Raw genomic sequence first — 17,979 nt, 5'->3', positions numbered from 1 at the left:
CTGTAAGTTGTTTTTCGTTACAAACGAAGTATCGTTCGTTAGCCAATATACATATTTGAAAATTAACTTTTCAAATAGTGCTTTTATATCCGTACATTGCATATGTACGGATTAGTGAATGCAATCCCGATCTCGCGGGATCCCGATCTCGCGAGATCCCGTGTATTTTTTCGGGATCAATCCCGAAGCATAATATGACGAGATCCCGTTCGGGATTGTCGGAGAGGGCATTTTCAGCAGCTGGCTACATTGCAATAGACTTAAGATGCCGATTAGAAGCTCGTACTATTGATACACTTTGTATTTTAAGAGGCTACTTTCAAAATGCCATGTGATTACTCTTTATTTTGATCTCCTGGAACTACACCTACTTTTTTGATTACTAGCTGACCCGCGCAACTTCGCTTGCGTCACATAAAAGAAAATGGGTCAAAATTTTCCCCGTTTTTGTAACATTTTTCACTGCCGCTCTGCTCCTATTGGTCGTAGCGTGATGATATATAGCCTATATAGCCTTCCTCGATACATGGGCTATCAAACACTGAAAGAATTTTTCAAATCGGACCTGTAGTTCCTGAGATTAGCGCGTTCAAATAAACAAACAAACTAACAAACAAACAAACTCTTCAGCTTTATAATATTAGTATAGATGTTCATGTTATTACACCTGTTAATTATGTTACGTTGTTCGTAATATTGAAAAATAAAGGCTTTTATTTTCTTTCAAATAATAATTTATTGCATTCACCACACTATCACACACATATTACATTAAACAAGCCGTTCGAATTGTATTATTTTTACTAACTAGACGGGATCCCGAAAATCTCGGGATCCCGCGGGATTGATATTTCTGATCGCGAGGGATCTCGAGTTGACGATCTCGAGTCGGGATTGCATTCCCTAGTACGGATATAAAAGCACTATTTGAAAATGCGTAATGTATTTTAGTATTTTTTGATAGTTAATTATGATGAAGAAAAAAACTTGCCTAGTATTTTTTTTTATATTTCGTCTAACTGATGACTTAGAATTAGTTTTTTATCAATGATGGTACCTACTCATTTTCTGCTACCTCACCGATCTGTATCACCCATCCCTCCGTATCATAGATAGGTATCGACATCGAATTTTCTGTGACATTCCCGAAAAGTAGAAGTTTCCCTATCGAGGATTAATCAATAAATCTTTGATACATAGAATTAATATTTGTAGCTTCTAAGTGCTCCGCTCCGGGGCAAAAGCCACCCTTTCTTTTCCTCGCATATTGTTTTGAGCTAACGCCAACAATATAATATTGCGTGAAGTATATTCCAGTATGAATTAATCCAGCCATAGCTTTGACCGGATTTGGTATCGCCAAATATTTTATGAGATCCATAATTTTAACCCATACGACAAACATGAGAAATTCTTAAATTTGAATAATAATATTTAATGTAACCTGCCGGGTCCCTGATTCCTGGATACTGTGTTCTATGGCTCTTAAGTAAATATCAAGTGATGGCTGCGTTGAGCAGTCGCAAATGATTAAAAGCATAGAAATCCAGGAGAAATATTGGTTTTGAAAGAGCGAAAAAGGACACGAAATCAGTATTTATTTAATGCAAAGAAGTAATTGTATTTAAATTATCATGCTGGTTCATTCATGTCATCGTATGGGACGTTTTAACTGTTTCTTTAGATAGTTAATTATTACTTTTAATGAGTAAATGATTATAAAATATTAGGGGTGCTGCCGAGTTTCAAAGACCGCGGCACCTGTTGTTGGCTGACAATCATTAACAAATATTTTGACCCGCAACAATTTTGAACATGTGAATTTATTGAAAGTTTTTTCTGTTTGTGTATTTTGATAAATTTAAAATTTGTTTCGTTGAATATCAATAAAACATTTATTCAACGCGGTAGGTACCTTGCAAGAATAACACTCTTAATGATATAGGTGTAATATCTGATTTCATTATGATGAGTTTGCTTCAGTTCATCTGCATGGCATGATGCTGTACACTGGTCTAAATATAAAATCATGTAACTATAACTACTGATTATAAGTTGGGTATCTCTAATGTAAAAAGCAGGCAAATTTATTTTGAATCCACAGACAATATTACGCTACATTGTGATTGCAGTCGTACTACAACTACCACACAGACAGTTTGTAATTTAAAAAATACTTCTGTACATAATACTTCATATTATGCTTAGTAAAATAATGCAAAAGCGTTCTAAGAAAAACTTGTATTATACATGTTTAATAATTTATTTTTTAATGAAATTAAACTGCCTTTTCAATCTTACGAAAGCTTATTCAATTTAATACAACTATGAATTTCGTTATTCAATCTAATAAAACTCTTTTGAATTAAATTGTTGCGGTGCGGGTTAAGTTTCCTGTCTGTCGACACCTGGTGCACCTAATTGAATTGTAAAACCTTCGTCATGGCCCTTTGGCGGTCAGAATTATGTCGAATATGATTATTATCGATAATAATTTTGTGATCGCACCGGGATATCGAGAGGGTACGGCAAATTGTTAATAAATGAAACACTCTTAGAACTGAATCTTTTCAATGAAGCGCTTTAAAAATCGTATACATACATACCGAACGTATGCCCACGTAAATAAAACACTGAATAGGTAACAACACTACCCCCAAAGGGCACATTTCGGAAACAACCGACGAGGGATGTTCGTCGCGAGTGCAAAAATTTATATAATAATAATTTTGGCTCATCCGAACGGGGCAACCCCTACACGAGGGAAGCTCATACAACACGAACAACAAAAGCTCCTAATGACAAATATTAGCTCGCGCCTCCGCGCACCTAATGGACTTTACAATTGCTTTATACAGCGTACTTTACATTGTAACCTATTAAAAGGACGAGAGGACACATTAACCTGCATGTACGGAGTAAACATAGCAATAATATGTATAAATAAGCCAAAGATAATATTAGTTGGAGATTTTCAATAATTTTTCAGTTTGTTCAATTATTTTACTACCTAATTGACTACCTAGCTACACTCCAAAGCTGGCATGATTCTAAATATCTGATGATCATGATCATGATCTAGTGTCCACTTAATTATACCTGTAATAATTAGCACGTCACTAACACTGAGAAACAAGATTGACAAGCTTTCTGTTCTATCAGAATTCACTTAACGCCGCCACGGAAGCCAATAAATTATAAATGAACAATCCGTTTCTCACTAATATGCCACGTTGCCACACGTCCAGACGAGATCTCGACTCATAAATCAACACTGAAATAGAACGACGATGTATGCATACACTTCCGCTCGTCAATTGGAATACACTTTAAAAAAATCTACAAAGATTTTATTAAATCTCAGTTCATGTCACGTTGCATTAAAAAGGATTTAGTTTACGCTCAAAATAGTTACTAGAGTTTTTTCGTATGCTATCACTGAGGATATTAGTATCAGTTATAAATGATCGTAGATATGTAATAAAAAATAAATAAAAAGTTGACTATACCCATTCTCACCCAGTAGGGAATTAAGGTGGTTTACTTTATATCTTATGGAATATGATTATCTCTGCTCGTTGCAGTCAAACACTTCGTGTAAATTAATTGATATCCAATTGATTGTTGTTTATTCTTCACGGGCCATCACAATTCGGTATCGCTAGGCTTTAGGGCAATATCATCATCATTATTCAAGGCGTACATCATATTGAATAGTGCCTCGTGACTTGCGTTCGATTGTCAATTATTGTCGTGTGATTCCATACCGCACGTGCGCTATTATAGCTCAAAAAAAGGTCAATCGTGCTGTGTATAGACCACGTTGTTGGTAGGTTTTGCTTCTGTATTAAATACGACTTGCCTGCTAATTGTTGTTTTTCATACACATACATGTATAACATCACGCCTTGTTCCCTTTCACCAACTAAAGACTGCCACTTGCTACCTTTGCTCTATACTTCACCTACTGCAAGCAAATCCAAATTAATTGCATATTACATATTACCATCATGAATGCCTGTAAATTGTCGACAGACAAACATTCCTTAGTATGAAATAACTCTTTCGTTTACAAATAAATGTAAATAATGTAAACTGGCAAATCCTAAATGAACGTGTCAACTTTTTGTAACGTCTTCTTTAAGAGGTCTCAGTACGTGCTAAACTCAAAATCCAATTCGCTTTTACTGGCTAGGCAGCTAATAAACCGCTTTACTACCTTCGTGTCGTTATTGTGATTTAAATCTACTTATTGGCACTCGTAACATTAAGGATCTCGGAACATATTCTGACGATTTTGTTTACATTAGTGATTAGAGGAACAATTATATTATCGTAGTTAAGGTTTGCCGAGACAATGTGTTCGTCCCATACTCAATGAAAATGAGCTTTACTTTAAGTATAGGTGCGTCATCCATATTTTGAATAAATGCACAGTCGTTATGCACGATGGGAACGATAACGCGGTACGGTCCGTTGCGAGTTGGCAGGAAAATATGACCGATTTCATTGTTCTCTCTGTGCTATTCGGGCCTGAGAATCACTTGCAGCCATCAACAACGCGGATGCCACTTAACGAGCCTTGTCGAAGCAATGGAAAATAGGAACGGATGAATTAGCTGTCAGCTATTCAATGATAACAGTAAGATAACGCATAATACACGCTCTGTGGCATCAAACAATCATGTGTCCATGACAATAATACCGTTTACGAAAGTTGAAACGGCAGTTTTATCTGCAAATATCCTGTGTTTGTAAATATCATTTCTAAAATAATATTTAGACTAAATTCACAGTTCGCTAAGACGATTATGGGTCTGTTTCAAAAGTTAGAGAAGAATCAAAAAGATAAATCATTTTTATAACAATTTATCGTTTAGTCGAGTCTAGGTATGTACTCGTACGATGGTTTCCGAGTGTTAAGTGAATAACAATTAATAAAGTAGAATTTCCAGAAGTCAGTTTAAGTTGATGAAGGGCTCTACGTTAGCGTTTCGTTAATTTTTGGTTAATTTTTCAAAACTTAAGGAAAATTTCTTAGTTGCAATGAAATCCATTATCACAAAATACAAAAGTATGTATACCTTTACTCTGGCAGTTTTTAGTTTCTATTTCCTATTTAAGTTCCTAGTTGGAATTTCATCGAGTCACTAGTAGTTAAGGTTGTTTGAGTATTGCTTCAAAACACATAAATTATTTAAATAACTTTGAAAGCTAGAAGCTTGTGACGTGTATCGATCGTAATGTGGTGCCGTCGTCGCCACCATAATGCGACCCAGCGCGAACAACGTGATGCGTACGACGTCCTACGGTGAGGCAAGAGGCACGCACGCCTGGAGCCCTTCGGCGACTAACTGGCGAGCCTGCCCTTTCAATTTACTTACATTAATATCAATTTCATTTTTACTATATTATGTCAATATGATCATATTTAAAACTGCATTTCTCTTCGTTTGGTTGTTTATTATAATTATTTTGGTAGAGGCTTTTTCTTATTGTTAGGAATACAAAAACTAATTTGTTGTCGGTTCGTATGTTAGTATCTCTTTTAACTTGCAATTGATCAAATTTAGGTTTTCTTCCCCTTGGAAGAAAACTATTTTACCAGTGCCTTGAAGTATAACCATGTACGTCTTGCGCAGGATCTTAAAGGGTTGATTTAAATTATACTACTATTACTTACTCTTTACTACTATTTATAAGAATGGGAGCACTTATTTTAGTCTCATAGTACAAAATTTACGCGTTAACTGATGCTACCAGTGTAACTTACTCGTACATCTATTCATTGTATTAACTTGAAAGAACCGTAAGTGGATTAGTACCTGTGGCCTTAGCATATCGAATTTTGATAGATATGAGCAAATATATTTAACATTACATTGAAAAGTTTATGTGTAAGTAGTAAACCGGCAGTAAGGTTCGGGTCTTCGTATTTAAATTAAATTGCATAACGTAGCTGATAAAGTGATGGAATCTAATTGTCAGTTGCTACGCTATATTTTTAAAACTAATCAAAGTATATTTCTTCTCTAAATTGTGAATCATTTTAAACTAGCTGATGTCCGTACCCTTATTCGGTTATTTATGAAACTCCGACTCCTTCAAGTACACCCTTGTGTGAGATAAAGTGCAAATTTGCGTGATGATTTTTTTACTCATCACTTAGCTTCTAGGCAATTTATCAATATAAAACGTAGCCTTTATGTTGCTCACACTTAATAGCTGTACAATAAAGGAGTTTTATTCTTCTCGGGAGATTACCGAGTACAAACAGATAAACAGACAATCAGACAGACTTTTTTTTAATCTTGCTTTGTTACTTTTTCTTAACATCCCTCAATTTGTTTTACATATCTTTAATGTACATACACACTTTTATCTTTGATTAACCACCCCGCATGCATGTAATTATTTAAATTAAGTTAAAATCATGCGTACTAGCTAGATCATCTATTGCGCTTTTTTAATAAAGCATACTTAATCATATATTAGTTTCTTCCAAGTTTATATATCTACAAGACTTCCAATAGGTAAATGGGGACAGTCAGCGAATTTTAATCGTGTAAACGTTTCCCGTAAAACCTAAAACTAGCAACGTACAAACTTAATCTTATTATTAAATCAAACACATCACATTAAGGATGTTATCTTGTCAATATCGAAGTCCCTAACAGTGAGGCCAATAGTGTAGACATAAATATGTAACGACAGGTGGTAAAGTGGCCATGCTGCGCAGCGCACGCCCAAGGCACCGACCGCAAACATTATAACATTACGTACACATTACACAAAAATGAACTGTATTATGCATTACGTAGAGTTTTTAATTACTCCCAAATGTAAATAATACTTACGATCAACATTATCCCGCACGAATAGCAACGCAGGCCTGAAGACGGGAGAATTCGAATTTATTGACCATTAATTCAAAATATTATTTTCACAATATAAGTACTCATTTATTAATTTTGAAATATTAGGTTCCGATTAATTTATATGTGTCGTTAAGATATTTATTATGTATGTAAATATCGTCTTTATTTATAATCCTAATCTTTTGTTTTCAGACGTTAAGTACGTTGATGTTCATCGTTTAATAAATCGTTCGCTATGAATGAACACGCGTTTGTTTTTATAGAATTAAAGAGTTAATGAAATCTTGAACTATAACGATGACTCATTGAAATAAATATGTTTGTTCTCAGGGCATGGACGAGGAAGACAGAGTTTCTGTGAGTAATCACCATGTTTATATGAATCACTAAATATAAGTGGCATTGACATAAATATAATAATCTCATTATGTAATTGCAGTTAGATCAAAAGAGTGAAGCTGATCCTCTAGATTCAAAACAAAAACAGTGGATTTTATGTGCAGCAAGAGGAGACTACCACGCTTTGGCGAAGATGTGCAAAGAAAATGCAAAACTCGTCAAAACCAAGGTAAGACTTAAGCTTTCATTTTAACAGTAACACTTTGTGAAATTAGTTATTTCGTGTTATTGATGTTAGTTACTTACTATGAGGTGAACCAAACTGAGCTCTACTGAGCCTTTTCCCATGTGAAGCTATATAATGGCCACCCGGTAGGTATCGTGCAATAATTAATCCTCTCATGCACTAAGAGATTTTGTCTTATAAAATGACACCTTACTCCCGCTTAAAACACCGAAACGAACGAACATACCAGTACCATTTTTTAGCATTTGTTAGATATTTTTCGCAAATTTTCAATGTTATGGCCAATCAAAAGATTTTTTGTTGAAAAAAGTGATAATCGGTAACGGATGTAGTTGTCCCATACCCTCGAGTTTTTAGGCGTTAGTTAGCGCCAAGTGAGAGCACATGTCCAAAAGGTGTGCTTCTAATTGGGTCTCGGGGAGCGTGGACGGCGCCGGCCCGCGCCCCCCCGCCGCATGCTATCTTGACATATCTCCGGACGTAGTCCCTTGTTTTATTTTACGAGCCATCTCTCAGACCCCGGCCTTTTTTTCTATTCAACTATTGTGTTTACGCTGTTTCAACTCGCGCACTTAATATATGGTCGTCATATAAACCGAAGGGATCGCTAATTTCTGAAGAGCATTCCACAGATTTATTTGAATGATATTAGTAAATAACCAAGTCCCGTATTTGTTATGCTAATTTTCGAGGAAGATTCAAGTTGTTTTGAACTAAACACTATAATCCACAATTATCTCTGTTGACTGATAAAGTGGAATCTTTCGACTTGAAAGAAATCGTGTTTCGCGCCCGAAGTAAATATTTTTTATGAATAGCTACTAATAAAACGGTGTTGATTTTTAAATACACAAGTATTTTATTAAATGGCCTCAAAGCTTTTATTTGAATCAGTTCTGTCATCGCATTGATTACCGAGTACATTACTTTTATTGAATACGCAATAAAAAAGGTAATGATAGCCTTCTCTTTTATTGATTCGTTGTAAATCAAGAGTCGACGCAATTGGATTTAAATTTTATTGGCATCCTCTCGTAGGTATGTGAATAGTAGTTAAAAACTTAATGAGAATTAACTGAGATTTGTTTTTAAAGTAATGCGGTACATTTGTACTGGTTGCAGATAATGCATATAATTTGTTGTGACAGTATCGTGCTCGTACAAAGTTTTGATTCTGTTTTCAATTAATCCTCCCGATCAGTATTGCTATAACACGTGCTTAAAATGTAGAACGACAGTTATTTTCATTTTCTTCTATCCGCTTCCCGAGCTAATAAAGCAACAGTAAATATTGTCAGACAATATGTAACACGTGTTTGCCACTGTGCCTTGCTGGTTGACATTTGTCGTCTTTCCTCTAAAAAACACTTTGATGCTTATTTTCGTATTTGCCCGACTTGCTGATGGAATTATAGATTTGTGGAAATTTCTTTGTGTGTGGGTTCTTATGATATTTTTTTTATTGTAGTACCCTCTTGTTTCTCTTTGAAATGAGAAATTTAAATATGTCATCGTCGCTTCCTATCTAAAAGAGCTCATCTTTAATATTTACTTTAATGCTTCACGAAGATTAGTTGAGATATATTAGTTGGTTTTATAAGCTTTTTTAACACTTCATGACACTCCCGTTTACACTGTGTTAATGTTGAATTCATTTTATCTGTGTAAGAAATATTAGGACAGCCACCGGGAAGTTTTTTACACGCTATCATCAGTTTATACATTAGTTTTGAAAAATGATGCGCGTTTTCATGCTTAGTTTTACTACTACGGGACCTGTTGAATTGTAATACAGTGCAAAGTACCTAATGGATAATTAAAAATATTTATACTACAATTTTATAATTACTATTATGTGTATAAGTAGTACCCATTTTTATTTAATTAACCTGCTACATTGTAATCCCGATAAATATTACAAAATAAATAACAGGTTGTTATTCTTCCAAGATATTTTTTGCTTACTATCTTTACATTTCTACAAAACGTTGAACGCCATTACCACTGTTCTCGTATTACGAAGATAATTTTTTTTTGAGGATGCTTTATTTATTTCACTCCTAACATTTTTGACTCTTACGTTATAGTACAAAAGTAGACTTATATAGAGGCCTAGTTTTTATTTGTAATATCTAACAAACGTTTGTTTAACCTCGATAGTTATTTATTATGTATATCTGTTATATATTGGATGATATGTGTGAATTTTGTATTTAAACTTGAGTTTATTAAATAAACACAAGATTTCAATCGCAGAAGAGGATCCTAAATTTAATTGTTTTATAACTATCAAGTAATTGTGTGGAATAACAATATTTGTTTAGTCCATAAAAAGACCAAAGCTCGGCATTATTATGGTTGATTTACGAGCGACCGATTCAACGAGGGCGGAGCTAGTGATACAAGTAATTAAATCCAAATAATTTCGATGTTAGTTGCCATACCAACAGTTATATTGATACCATCCAATAATGGTATTGTTAATTACATTTATATCGGGTAATATAAGTAAGTAAAATTTTATATCGTCGTCTTTAATTTGAATGACTACTTACGGGTTTAATTATGTTTCTTAAATATCATTTAAAATGCTCCTATAATAAATTTTATAGTTCTTTGGTTTGGCATGCTCTAATTAGTGCCTTTAACTGGGCTGCAATTACAACAGTTTTTTTTCTGTGGCGCCTGCCTGCAGTCTCGGGTATACTATTTCATTGTAAAAAATATTTCCAAACATACGTCTAAGATTTCGGTTGCACGCGCTATTAACGCCAACTCGATAGTGGGAGTGTCGTTGGGGAAAGCCATTTAAGCCCTGATTTATTCCGTTGCAAAGCATGGACTCCGTTGACATCTCTCAGTCTAATTAAGACAGTGTTTTTCTGCATGATTTGTATACGTTTATATAAATAATTTATGTATCTTTCAAATTACACTTGCCATTTCGCAATGCTTACCAATTTTTTCCATATTAACGTAATATTAGAACATTTTGTGTAAAAGCTTATATCACGACGATGAAATCGATTCCCCGACGGAGTCGTTTGTTACGGTCGCTTGTTACTTTGTGAAGTGAAGCACGACGGCAAGAACTTTTGGTGTATTGTTATTTTTTTGGTCTTTTTCAATGGGTGTGCTAACTTCTCGAATGTGTCGGCCGGCGCCAAGTCGGTGCAACCCGAGATTTGACGCCGCGCCTCATTTGACCCGTCCGTCGAGCGCATTGTTTAGCTATGCATGTTGAACACGACGAACCGACAGTAACGTTTCCTATCTCTGTGTCATAGATAGATATCTACCACGTTATCGTTTATTGGTACTATAAAAACTATCAAACGACTTAACAAATTACGTTTAAAACGGAAATTGTCTTTTACTCAAGATTGATGGAATTAATTTGGTTTTCTTAATAAAGTAGGTAAATGCTATTTTATTTACCGCGTAACGAATTAGAAGTGACCATTTGAGCAATGTGATTTAATGACCTATGCAGTTACCTAGTAATTAAATGATTTTATTTACTTCATTTGCACTCCGATTTAATTAAACTTAACGACTACTTAATATTTCAGTTTGTTTAAGGTACAAAATCTTGTTATATGAGCGCATTTTTTGGTTACTTATTTATAATTTAAATAAGCGATTATTAAATTTCTTAATATTTTTTTAATTGTTTAGGAATTTGTTGTTTGGTACAACCAATTCATTTTAGAAGGGACTGAGAGCTGGATAAGCCTACGGTCACTGATCTTCTAATTCTGAATTTTGTCTACTTTATTATGCCAGCCGCGGTCTCTTCACTAACTTGTTGGACTATAGAGTATGGCTTAAATTGTTTGAGTTACCTACATTGATTTAAGTAGTAGGTAGGTATCTATGGTACTTTTTAATTAGTACTTCAGGTAATTAAATATTTATAGTGATGTGATGTATACATACTAAAGATGTTACAAGTTTGCTAACGTAGTAAATTTGAAATAAATATTCGCAAATACTTAGGTCTCAATAAATGAGCGTATTGAAACGGGGGGCTTATTCGGTCATGACTTAGGCGCGTAGCATAAGGCACTTGCGCAGGAGTGCAAGTCATTCGTACAATAAGTGATTTCCAACACGGTGACGCAGCATTATTGTAATGGTTGTTTGTTTAGTGGTTCTACCTTACTCGTGTATCGGCCTAATCATATATGCCCATAGTTTTGTTTTTATACGGTTGTTTCATTATAGAGTTCATGGGCGTGTGATGTTGGGCGCAATCAAATTTGAAAGGAGACAGCTCAGCGTTCGTGCTGCTTTAGTAATTTGGTTCTGGCGCCAATAGGTGTTGGCAGCAAACAATCCAATATTTTATCATTTAATATAACTCTTTGTCTATTCATTGTAGTCTATTACTTATGTATTAGCTCTGATTGAGGGTATGTTCTTATGCGATGAAAATTGGACTGTGGAAGAAAGTTATGAGAATATGTTATTTTGATAAAGCATGTTTCTTTACGTAAAATTAAAAATAACTGCTTCTTATATTGATACTTGTATGTGCAATAATTGGTCTGCATCGCTGTCCAATGCAAATATTCCCGAAAGGCATGCAATGCCACATTGGCACATTAAACAGTCTATTGGTTTCGAAAAGTGTCAATCGCTCTGCAATCTCCGTAGAGACTGCGCGCTGGCGCTTGGCCGTCACGACTGCAAACGTTAAGGCGATGAGAGCTACGTATTAGGAGGAAGATGCAGCAAATACTTAAGTCAATTGTGTTTATAGACAAAATTATTGAGTACTTAATGTATATTTCGGAATTATGTGGTGATTGGTATAATTTTTTGATCTATTTAAAAATAAATAAGGTCGCGGGTGCAATAGTTACTTGCCTGGTACAAAGTTATTTGGCTAGAGTTGTGAGTAAAAGTTAATCCTTATTGAGAACTAATAAACCTACGAGTACCTTAAAACGACATTTTAGTTGACTTCTTATTTGATTAAATTATAATTAAAACGAAACCACGGACCCCAAAAATGCAAGCATTGGTGTGCGTTCGATTTTCCAAACAGTATCTATATATTGGTGCTTGTCTTTCCACCGTGTTGTATTCAACGAACGGGGCTTGGTTTGTTATTGCAAAACACGAAAGCATGCTAATTGAAATTCAGCATGAAAGGGATAATAAGGGTGGAGGGGTCTTGCTCCCCTCATCGTCACCCGCCATACGTCACTCAACGATTGTGAAGATCACGACTTAAACTATTCCTAAACTTGTTCCTAACCCAGTAAGTGAAAGTTCGCAACATATCCCGTAATTCCTTCGCTGCATTTAGTTAGATCTATTGAATAAAAGAAGAGATATTTAGAAACAAACCCCAATCACAGTCCGGGGGCGTGCAACGGCCTGCTAATCAGCATTGAGAATGACGTATTGAGTTACTAAGTATACCTAACTAGACTCCAGTCGCGGTAGAAACGATATAATTTTTTTACGATTTTTTAAAGGTATCTATCACATATTTTTTTACTACTGAGCATATTACAATACATCACGAGATTACCAAGCTACTTAATAGTGTGGTCATATGTAGCCAAGTGAAATTGTGTTAACACTGCGCAGTGGTTCATGTAAGCTTGTACTTTAGTATTCTGTGGTTCCTGTGACAAATGATGGTACTTTGTACACGTTGCAAACGTCTCGCACTTGTGAATTTCAATTTGATGCTTTATTTTTTATAAAGCTCACCACTGACTGCTATGGCCAAGCTCTTAATATTAAATTAGAAAATGATGCTGAATGTTTTTGATACCATTTAAAAACATAGTACCTATTATATTTTGCCGAAATTGAAGCAATCGTACATGTGGGAGATGGGTGCGCAATTTACGAAACCCGGTTGGGGATGTGAGGGAGAGACCTCGCACTTTACTATGGTACATTAATTAACCGAGCTGAATCTACATACGGCGCCACAACCACGTAGAGAGCCCACTGGCGGCAAGAGCGTAGATTTACGACTCGTTCGACCACCATCTATCGGATAAACTAATTGCAGCACAGAGCTATTGTTTCTAAATACTAGGCAGAAATAGAGCCTACCGGCCGACTGTCCGGTTACGATCGCCGCTTGTATGCGATCGAGGACAATTATTCGATTGTCCCGCCGTTTGAATACGCTGCGATCTTTGTTCGTGGAAATTCAGTGATTGATGAGCAAATGGTTCTCGTTATCAGAAATTTGTTGATATTTATGTCTATGTTTTATTGAGAAACAGTATTTGCGCGTAATGGTGCGTTTTAATATACTTAGGACGTTGATATAATGTATAAATAAGTATTGAGATCATTATTGACCACTGAGTACTTTATTTGTATATTATGTAATTAGTTACATATCTTTGCTAAGGAGTCTTGCAAGCAGTATTATTGTTATCTGAACTCTATTTCAAAGTAGTTTTTCAAAGTATTTAAAATAGTCATATATTAAACGAGCGGTCACTTGCTTGAAACTCGGGTGAAATTAACCTAAACCAATTCAACAAACTCAAAACTGACGATCTTTAGTGTTTCGAGAAATTCCTCCTTCCTTCTTGTATGTTCAAATATTAGATTTTACTGTCCATGTTTAGAAAAGCTCATACATATTTGTGAAAACATGACGTGCTTTCAGCGGAATTTCTTTTTCACCCCTATTTGAAGGCTTGCACATGGTATTGGTAACCCTAGGTGGGTCGTATGTCGACGCAGCAGCCGCCGGCGGCGTACACGCCGAATGCCCGCAGCCGCGCGCTTTCGGCAATCCGCGAACAACCGCTTCTATCCTTACCCTCATCGTTTCATATACCTATTGTATTAAAATATTTTAAAAACTTGACAAATCTATTCCGGTAAATTTAGTTTTTTTCATATTCATCTATACATATTTTAGAATGCTTTTATCTCCTTAACTCTGCACACAGTAAATCATTAATAATTATTATCATTGTTACTTTAAAATATTGACAGATAAAAAGCGCACGCCGTAATTTTCTTGCCGTTTCTTCTCACGAGAAACAGCTTTTCTGAAACGGTGGTAGATTGAAAACACTGACCATTTCATATACTTGACTTGATTTTTGAAGTCTTTGAAAAGCGAGTTCTTCATTTTGCATCAGGGAAGTAAACAATACTGTCTTTCCCTGATGCAAAAGCTGACCTACTGTATTTATATGCAGCGGATAGGCGAAAAGTGGAAATATTTTGTAGTTATTCGGGCTTATCCCAATGTAGCCAATAATGAGTTGGTAGATTTTTAAATCCACGTTGTTTATGTACCTACCTAGAAACGTAGGTACACCTAAAAAAAAACTACGTGGATTGAAAAAATACTGCCTATACGTTAAACTGACAAATAGACTTTACTACGCTTTCAAATAAAAATATAGCCATTTATTCAAAACTCCGTATAATGTAAAGAACGAGTATATGTAGGTATTTAATCAGTTAATCCCTGAAAACGGCGCAGGCGTCAACTTGTCTCCATTCGCTTTCATCTCGATCTATGCGCACCCAGCAAAGCTATCTTACGACAAAAATAATTATAACCAAGAGGCGGTAGGCAAAGCCCGAGGTACTCCGCTAAGCCACTACAATTCGTTTGCGGCGGCAATGAGCGGCTTGTAAATCAAAGGGATTCTACATAATTAAGCTCATAATTAATGTAAAGACTCCTTTATTTATAGACGCAGTCATTCTTAAAATTGCTCCTGTTTTGATAAGGCGGCCCTTAGGGGATGTGATTAACACATGTTACATGTTAATGGGTGTGGATGGAGGTCTTAAGTTAGATTTCACCATTTTTAAAAGAGTCGCTCTTGTTTTCTGACATGTGACGCTTTTATTTTAATTTAATTAAAATTTAAAAAACGTTTATGGTTTATGATACAAGAGACCTATAAAAATGATTACTTATGAATTATGTTTCCTTAATACTGTCATCCATAATAAAAATATCACAGTGAGACAGGAAATGTATCTTTAATAAAAGTAGAAAAAGTCGGGGTGTGATTTACAACTGGCGCGTCTAATATTTTTGAGTAAATGCGTTAATGAATACTTGAGAACTGTGCCTCATCTGAACCCCTATCAGTGACTGAGTGTCTTCTAAATTACTCCCGCCACCGTAGCGGGCTCGACCCGCTCCCTATTAATTTGTTTATATTAGAGACGTTCACTTGCGCAGTCAATCACGATTGTCGTCAAGCGACCGATACACGATTTGTTTTCGAAAGATCTTAACCGTGTTTTGGTTATTTCTGTACAATTGAAGCTTTTAAATTTAGTGTCACCGCAACTCTCCGGAGACACTCTAAACATTTGTCTTGGGATATTTATCGCCGCGACTCGTCGACTATATCATCCAGCCGGCATTGTGGCAATCGATCAGAAGCCGCGCGGGGCCGGCTAAATTGATTATTTATTCAGGCTTAGTTAAATCTTTGAGCAGTCGCGTTATTTGTAGACTTAACAGGCAGGAAGTGGTTAAATGCTTATTTGAAATGTGTGGCGCGCCTCGACATCTTGTTTGTCGCCGCAGCAAATTTTTAATGTATAGCTTGTAAAATTGCTGAATTCTTTAAAGATCAATATAATAAATAGAAATAAAAACTATGTTGCATTTTAATTATTTATTTGTTTTATGAAACAAAGCAAATTGCTCGTTAATTATTATTACGTCACCCTTTATTGTAGCAAGTTTTCCAATTAGAAAACAAAGCCGTTTCTAGAGCTCCGTTAGCTTGACATAGGCATATTCAGTCGATAGATTTTAACTTATTGATGGGATATAATAATATATTAAAAACACAGGATATTTTGTTCAGTTAGTTTAATTCGCGCGGCTTCGCTTTTTTTTTAATTTCTCGCGTTGCTGCGTAGCTCTCGTACCTCATTGGATGAATATGTTTGAAATATACGTTACTCAAATAAAGTTGTAATTATAACAGATAGTACACCTGTCATCTGCTCTTTTTATCGTAAATATGCCCACTTACTTACGTGCCAAATGAAATGAAACCTTATTGTTATGAGTTAAATATAAGCTTTTTAAGTAATTAGGTACTATTTCTATAAAAACATTTTTTTTCTTTAAAGTTATTATATGATTGCTTGTGTTACTCGCAAGTACCATCGCGTAACTTTCTATAGGTAGGCAATATTTTTTACAATTACCTACATGAAACCTTTCATGTAGTTAACCTTTCATACCTGATCTGTGAGTCTAAACTGACTATTTAAGCATTTTTTTAATTCAAAGGTATACGTAATCCTGAACGTGATGTACAGCTCTATTGTGAAAATCCGTATCAATAGATTTTGCAATCTCATACTCTAATTCGTTTGATGAAACACTCTACTACGAAGATAATGTGTTGGTAATTATTTCTCGCTAAAGTACTGCTATAATAAGCAACTTCGTAATTAAAATAGTGATTATTCCATGCAATCTTATTCATAGTGGTATAATAAACAACAAGAGAAACACATGAACCGGAACAGCACTATAACGGACTAACAAGAGGCGGCAACCTTTTGAACTATTCTATTGTGGGGATCATTTTACACACAAAACGTTACCACACCCGGCGCAGTTGTATCTAAAACCCAGCCGACGTGTCCCTTTTATTATATTACCTACTTGAAGATACTCCAGTGTAAAACAACGTGAGAGGGCCACAGCCGCATGACCTCCCGGGGCAAACGGGGATAAGTACACGCCGCACTCGGGTGGAAATATAAAACATGTTCATTATTTTAAGGCTAATTGGGAGAGGCCGCTTGCAGCGAAGTAGGTGCGAGCCCGCCGCCGCCCGCCCACGGCAGTACCGAATTCGAGCGCCGTGTAACGGCCTCATTACGGTATAAATGCGAATATACGTATAGACACTGTTTCTGCATTAAGCTGAAATACTACAGCGCTTTGTAAGATGTGTCTAACCATACACATTGCGTTTAATATGTCATACCAGGCGCAGGAACTGAGGCTCACTTTAATACAGACGCACAAAGCTTATAATATCTGTTTCAATTTTGCGTGTTTTTCTTAGCATACCTATATAATTTAGCTCTATGAGATGGTAAAATAATACGATTCCTTTATACTTGCAGTTATAAAACTCTTTTATTATTTTCTCTCAAATTTCTTGTGAATAGATGGGCAAGTTAAGAAGAAGGATTTATTCTCTTCTTTGATGATCTCCCCGCCCAAGGCGTATACGTTATTGTAAAACTTTTATATTTTGTTGCAGATTGAGCGTTGTTTTACTGAAAAACTTCTCTTTATAGGATAAAATACAAAAGAAGTTCACTAAGTACAACCCTTGCGTTAAGATTACTCTTTTCCATGCGAAACTTTTAATTAATCAAAATTAAAAGGGACGGTTGACGATATTTTGTCTGCTTTCTATTTAAAGAAACGCTTTATCTTAGACTCATTTAATTCTTGCATGCAAATAAGCTTCACTGAGAACCTCGAAAATTACAACCATCTAT

General features: G+C 35.4%; 1 protein-coding gene across 3 annotated transcripts in view; it reads left to right on the top strand.

Moving 5' to 3' along the window:
• sowah (ankyrin repeat domain family member sosondowah) overlaps positions 1 to 17,979 on the top strand; it is a 31,516-nt gene that overhangs the window by 2,586 nt on the left and 10,951 nt on the right. For all 3 annotated transcript variants that reach the window (XR_012960360.1, XR_012960359.1, XM_076134872.1), the window contains exons 3-4: positions 7,209 to 7,235; positions 7,318 to 7,446. Coding sequence is in view for 1 of the 3 variants with exons in the window: in XM_076134872.1 (XP_075990987.1) it covers positions 7,209 to 7,235; positions 7,318 to 7,446 (156 nt within the window). In the remaining 2 variants the exon portion in view is untranslated. The remainder of the gene's footprint in view (positions 1 to 7,208; positions 7,236 to 7,317; positions 7,447 to 17,979) is intronic.

The sequence above is a fragment of the Anticarsia gemmatalis genome, chromosome Z (genome assembly GCF_050436995.1).
Source record: "Anticarsia gemmatalis isolate Benzon Research Colony breed Stoneville strain chromosome Z, ilAntGemm2 primary, whole genome shotgun sequence".
Lineage (NCBI taxonomy): Eukaryota > Metazoa > Arthropoda > Insecta > Lepidoptera > Erebidae > Anticarsia > Anticarsia gemmatalis.
The sequence above is the reverse complement of the archived record's forward strand: the minus strand, read 5'-3'. Positions and strand labels throughout refer to the sequence as shown.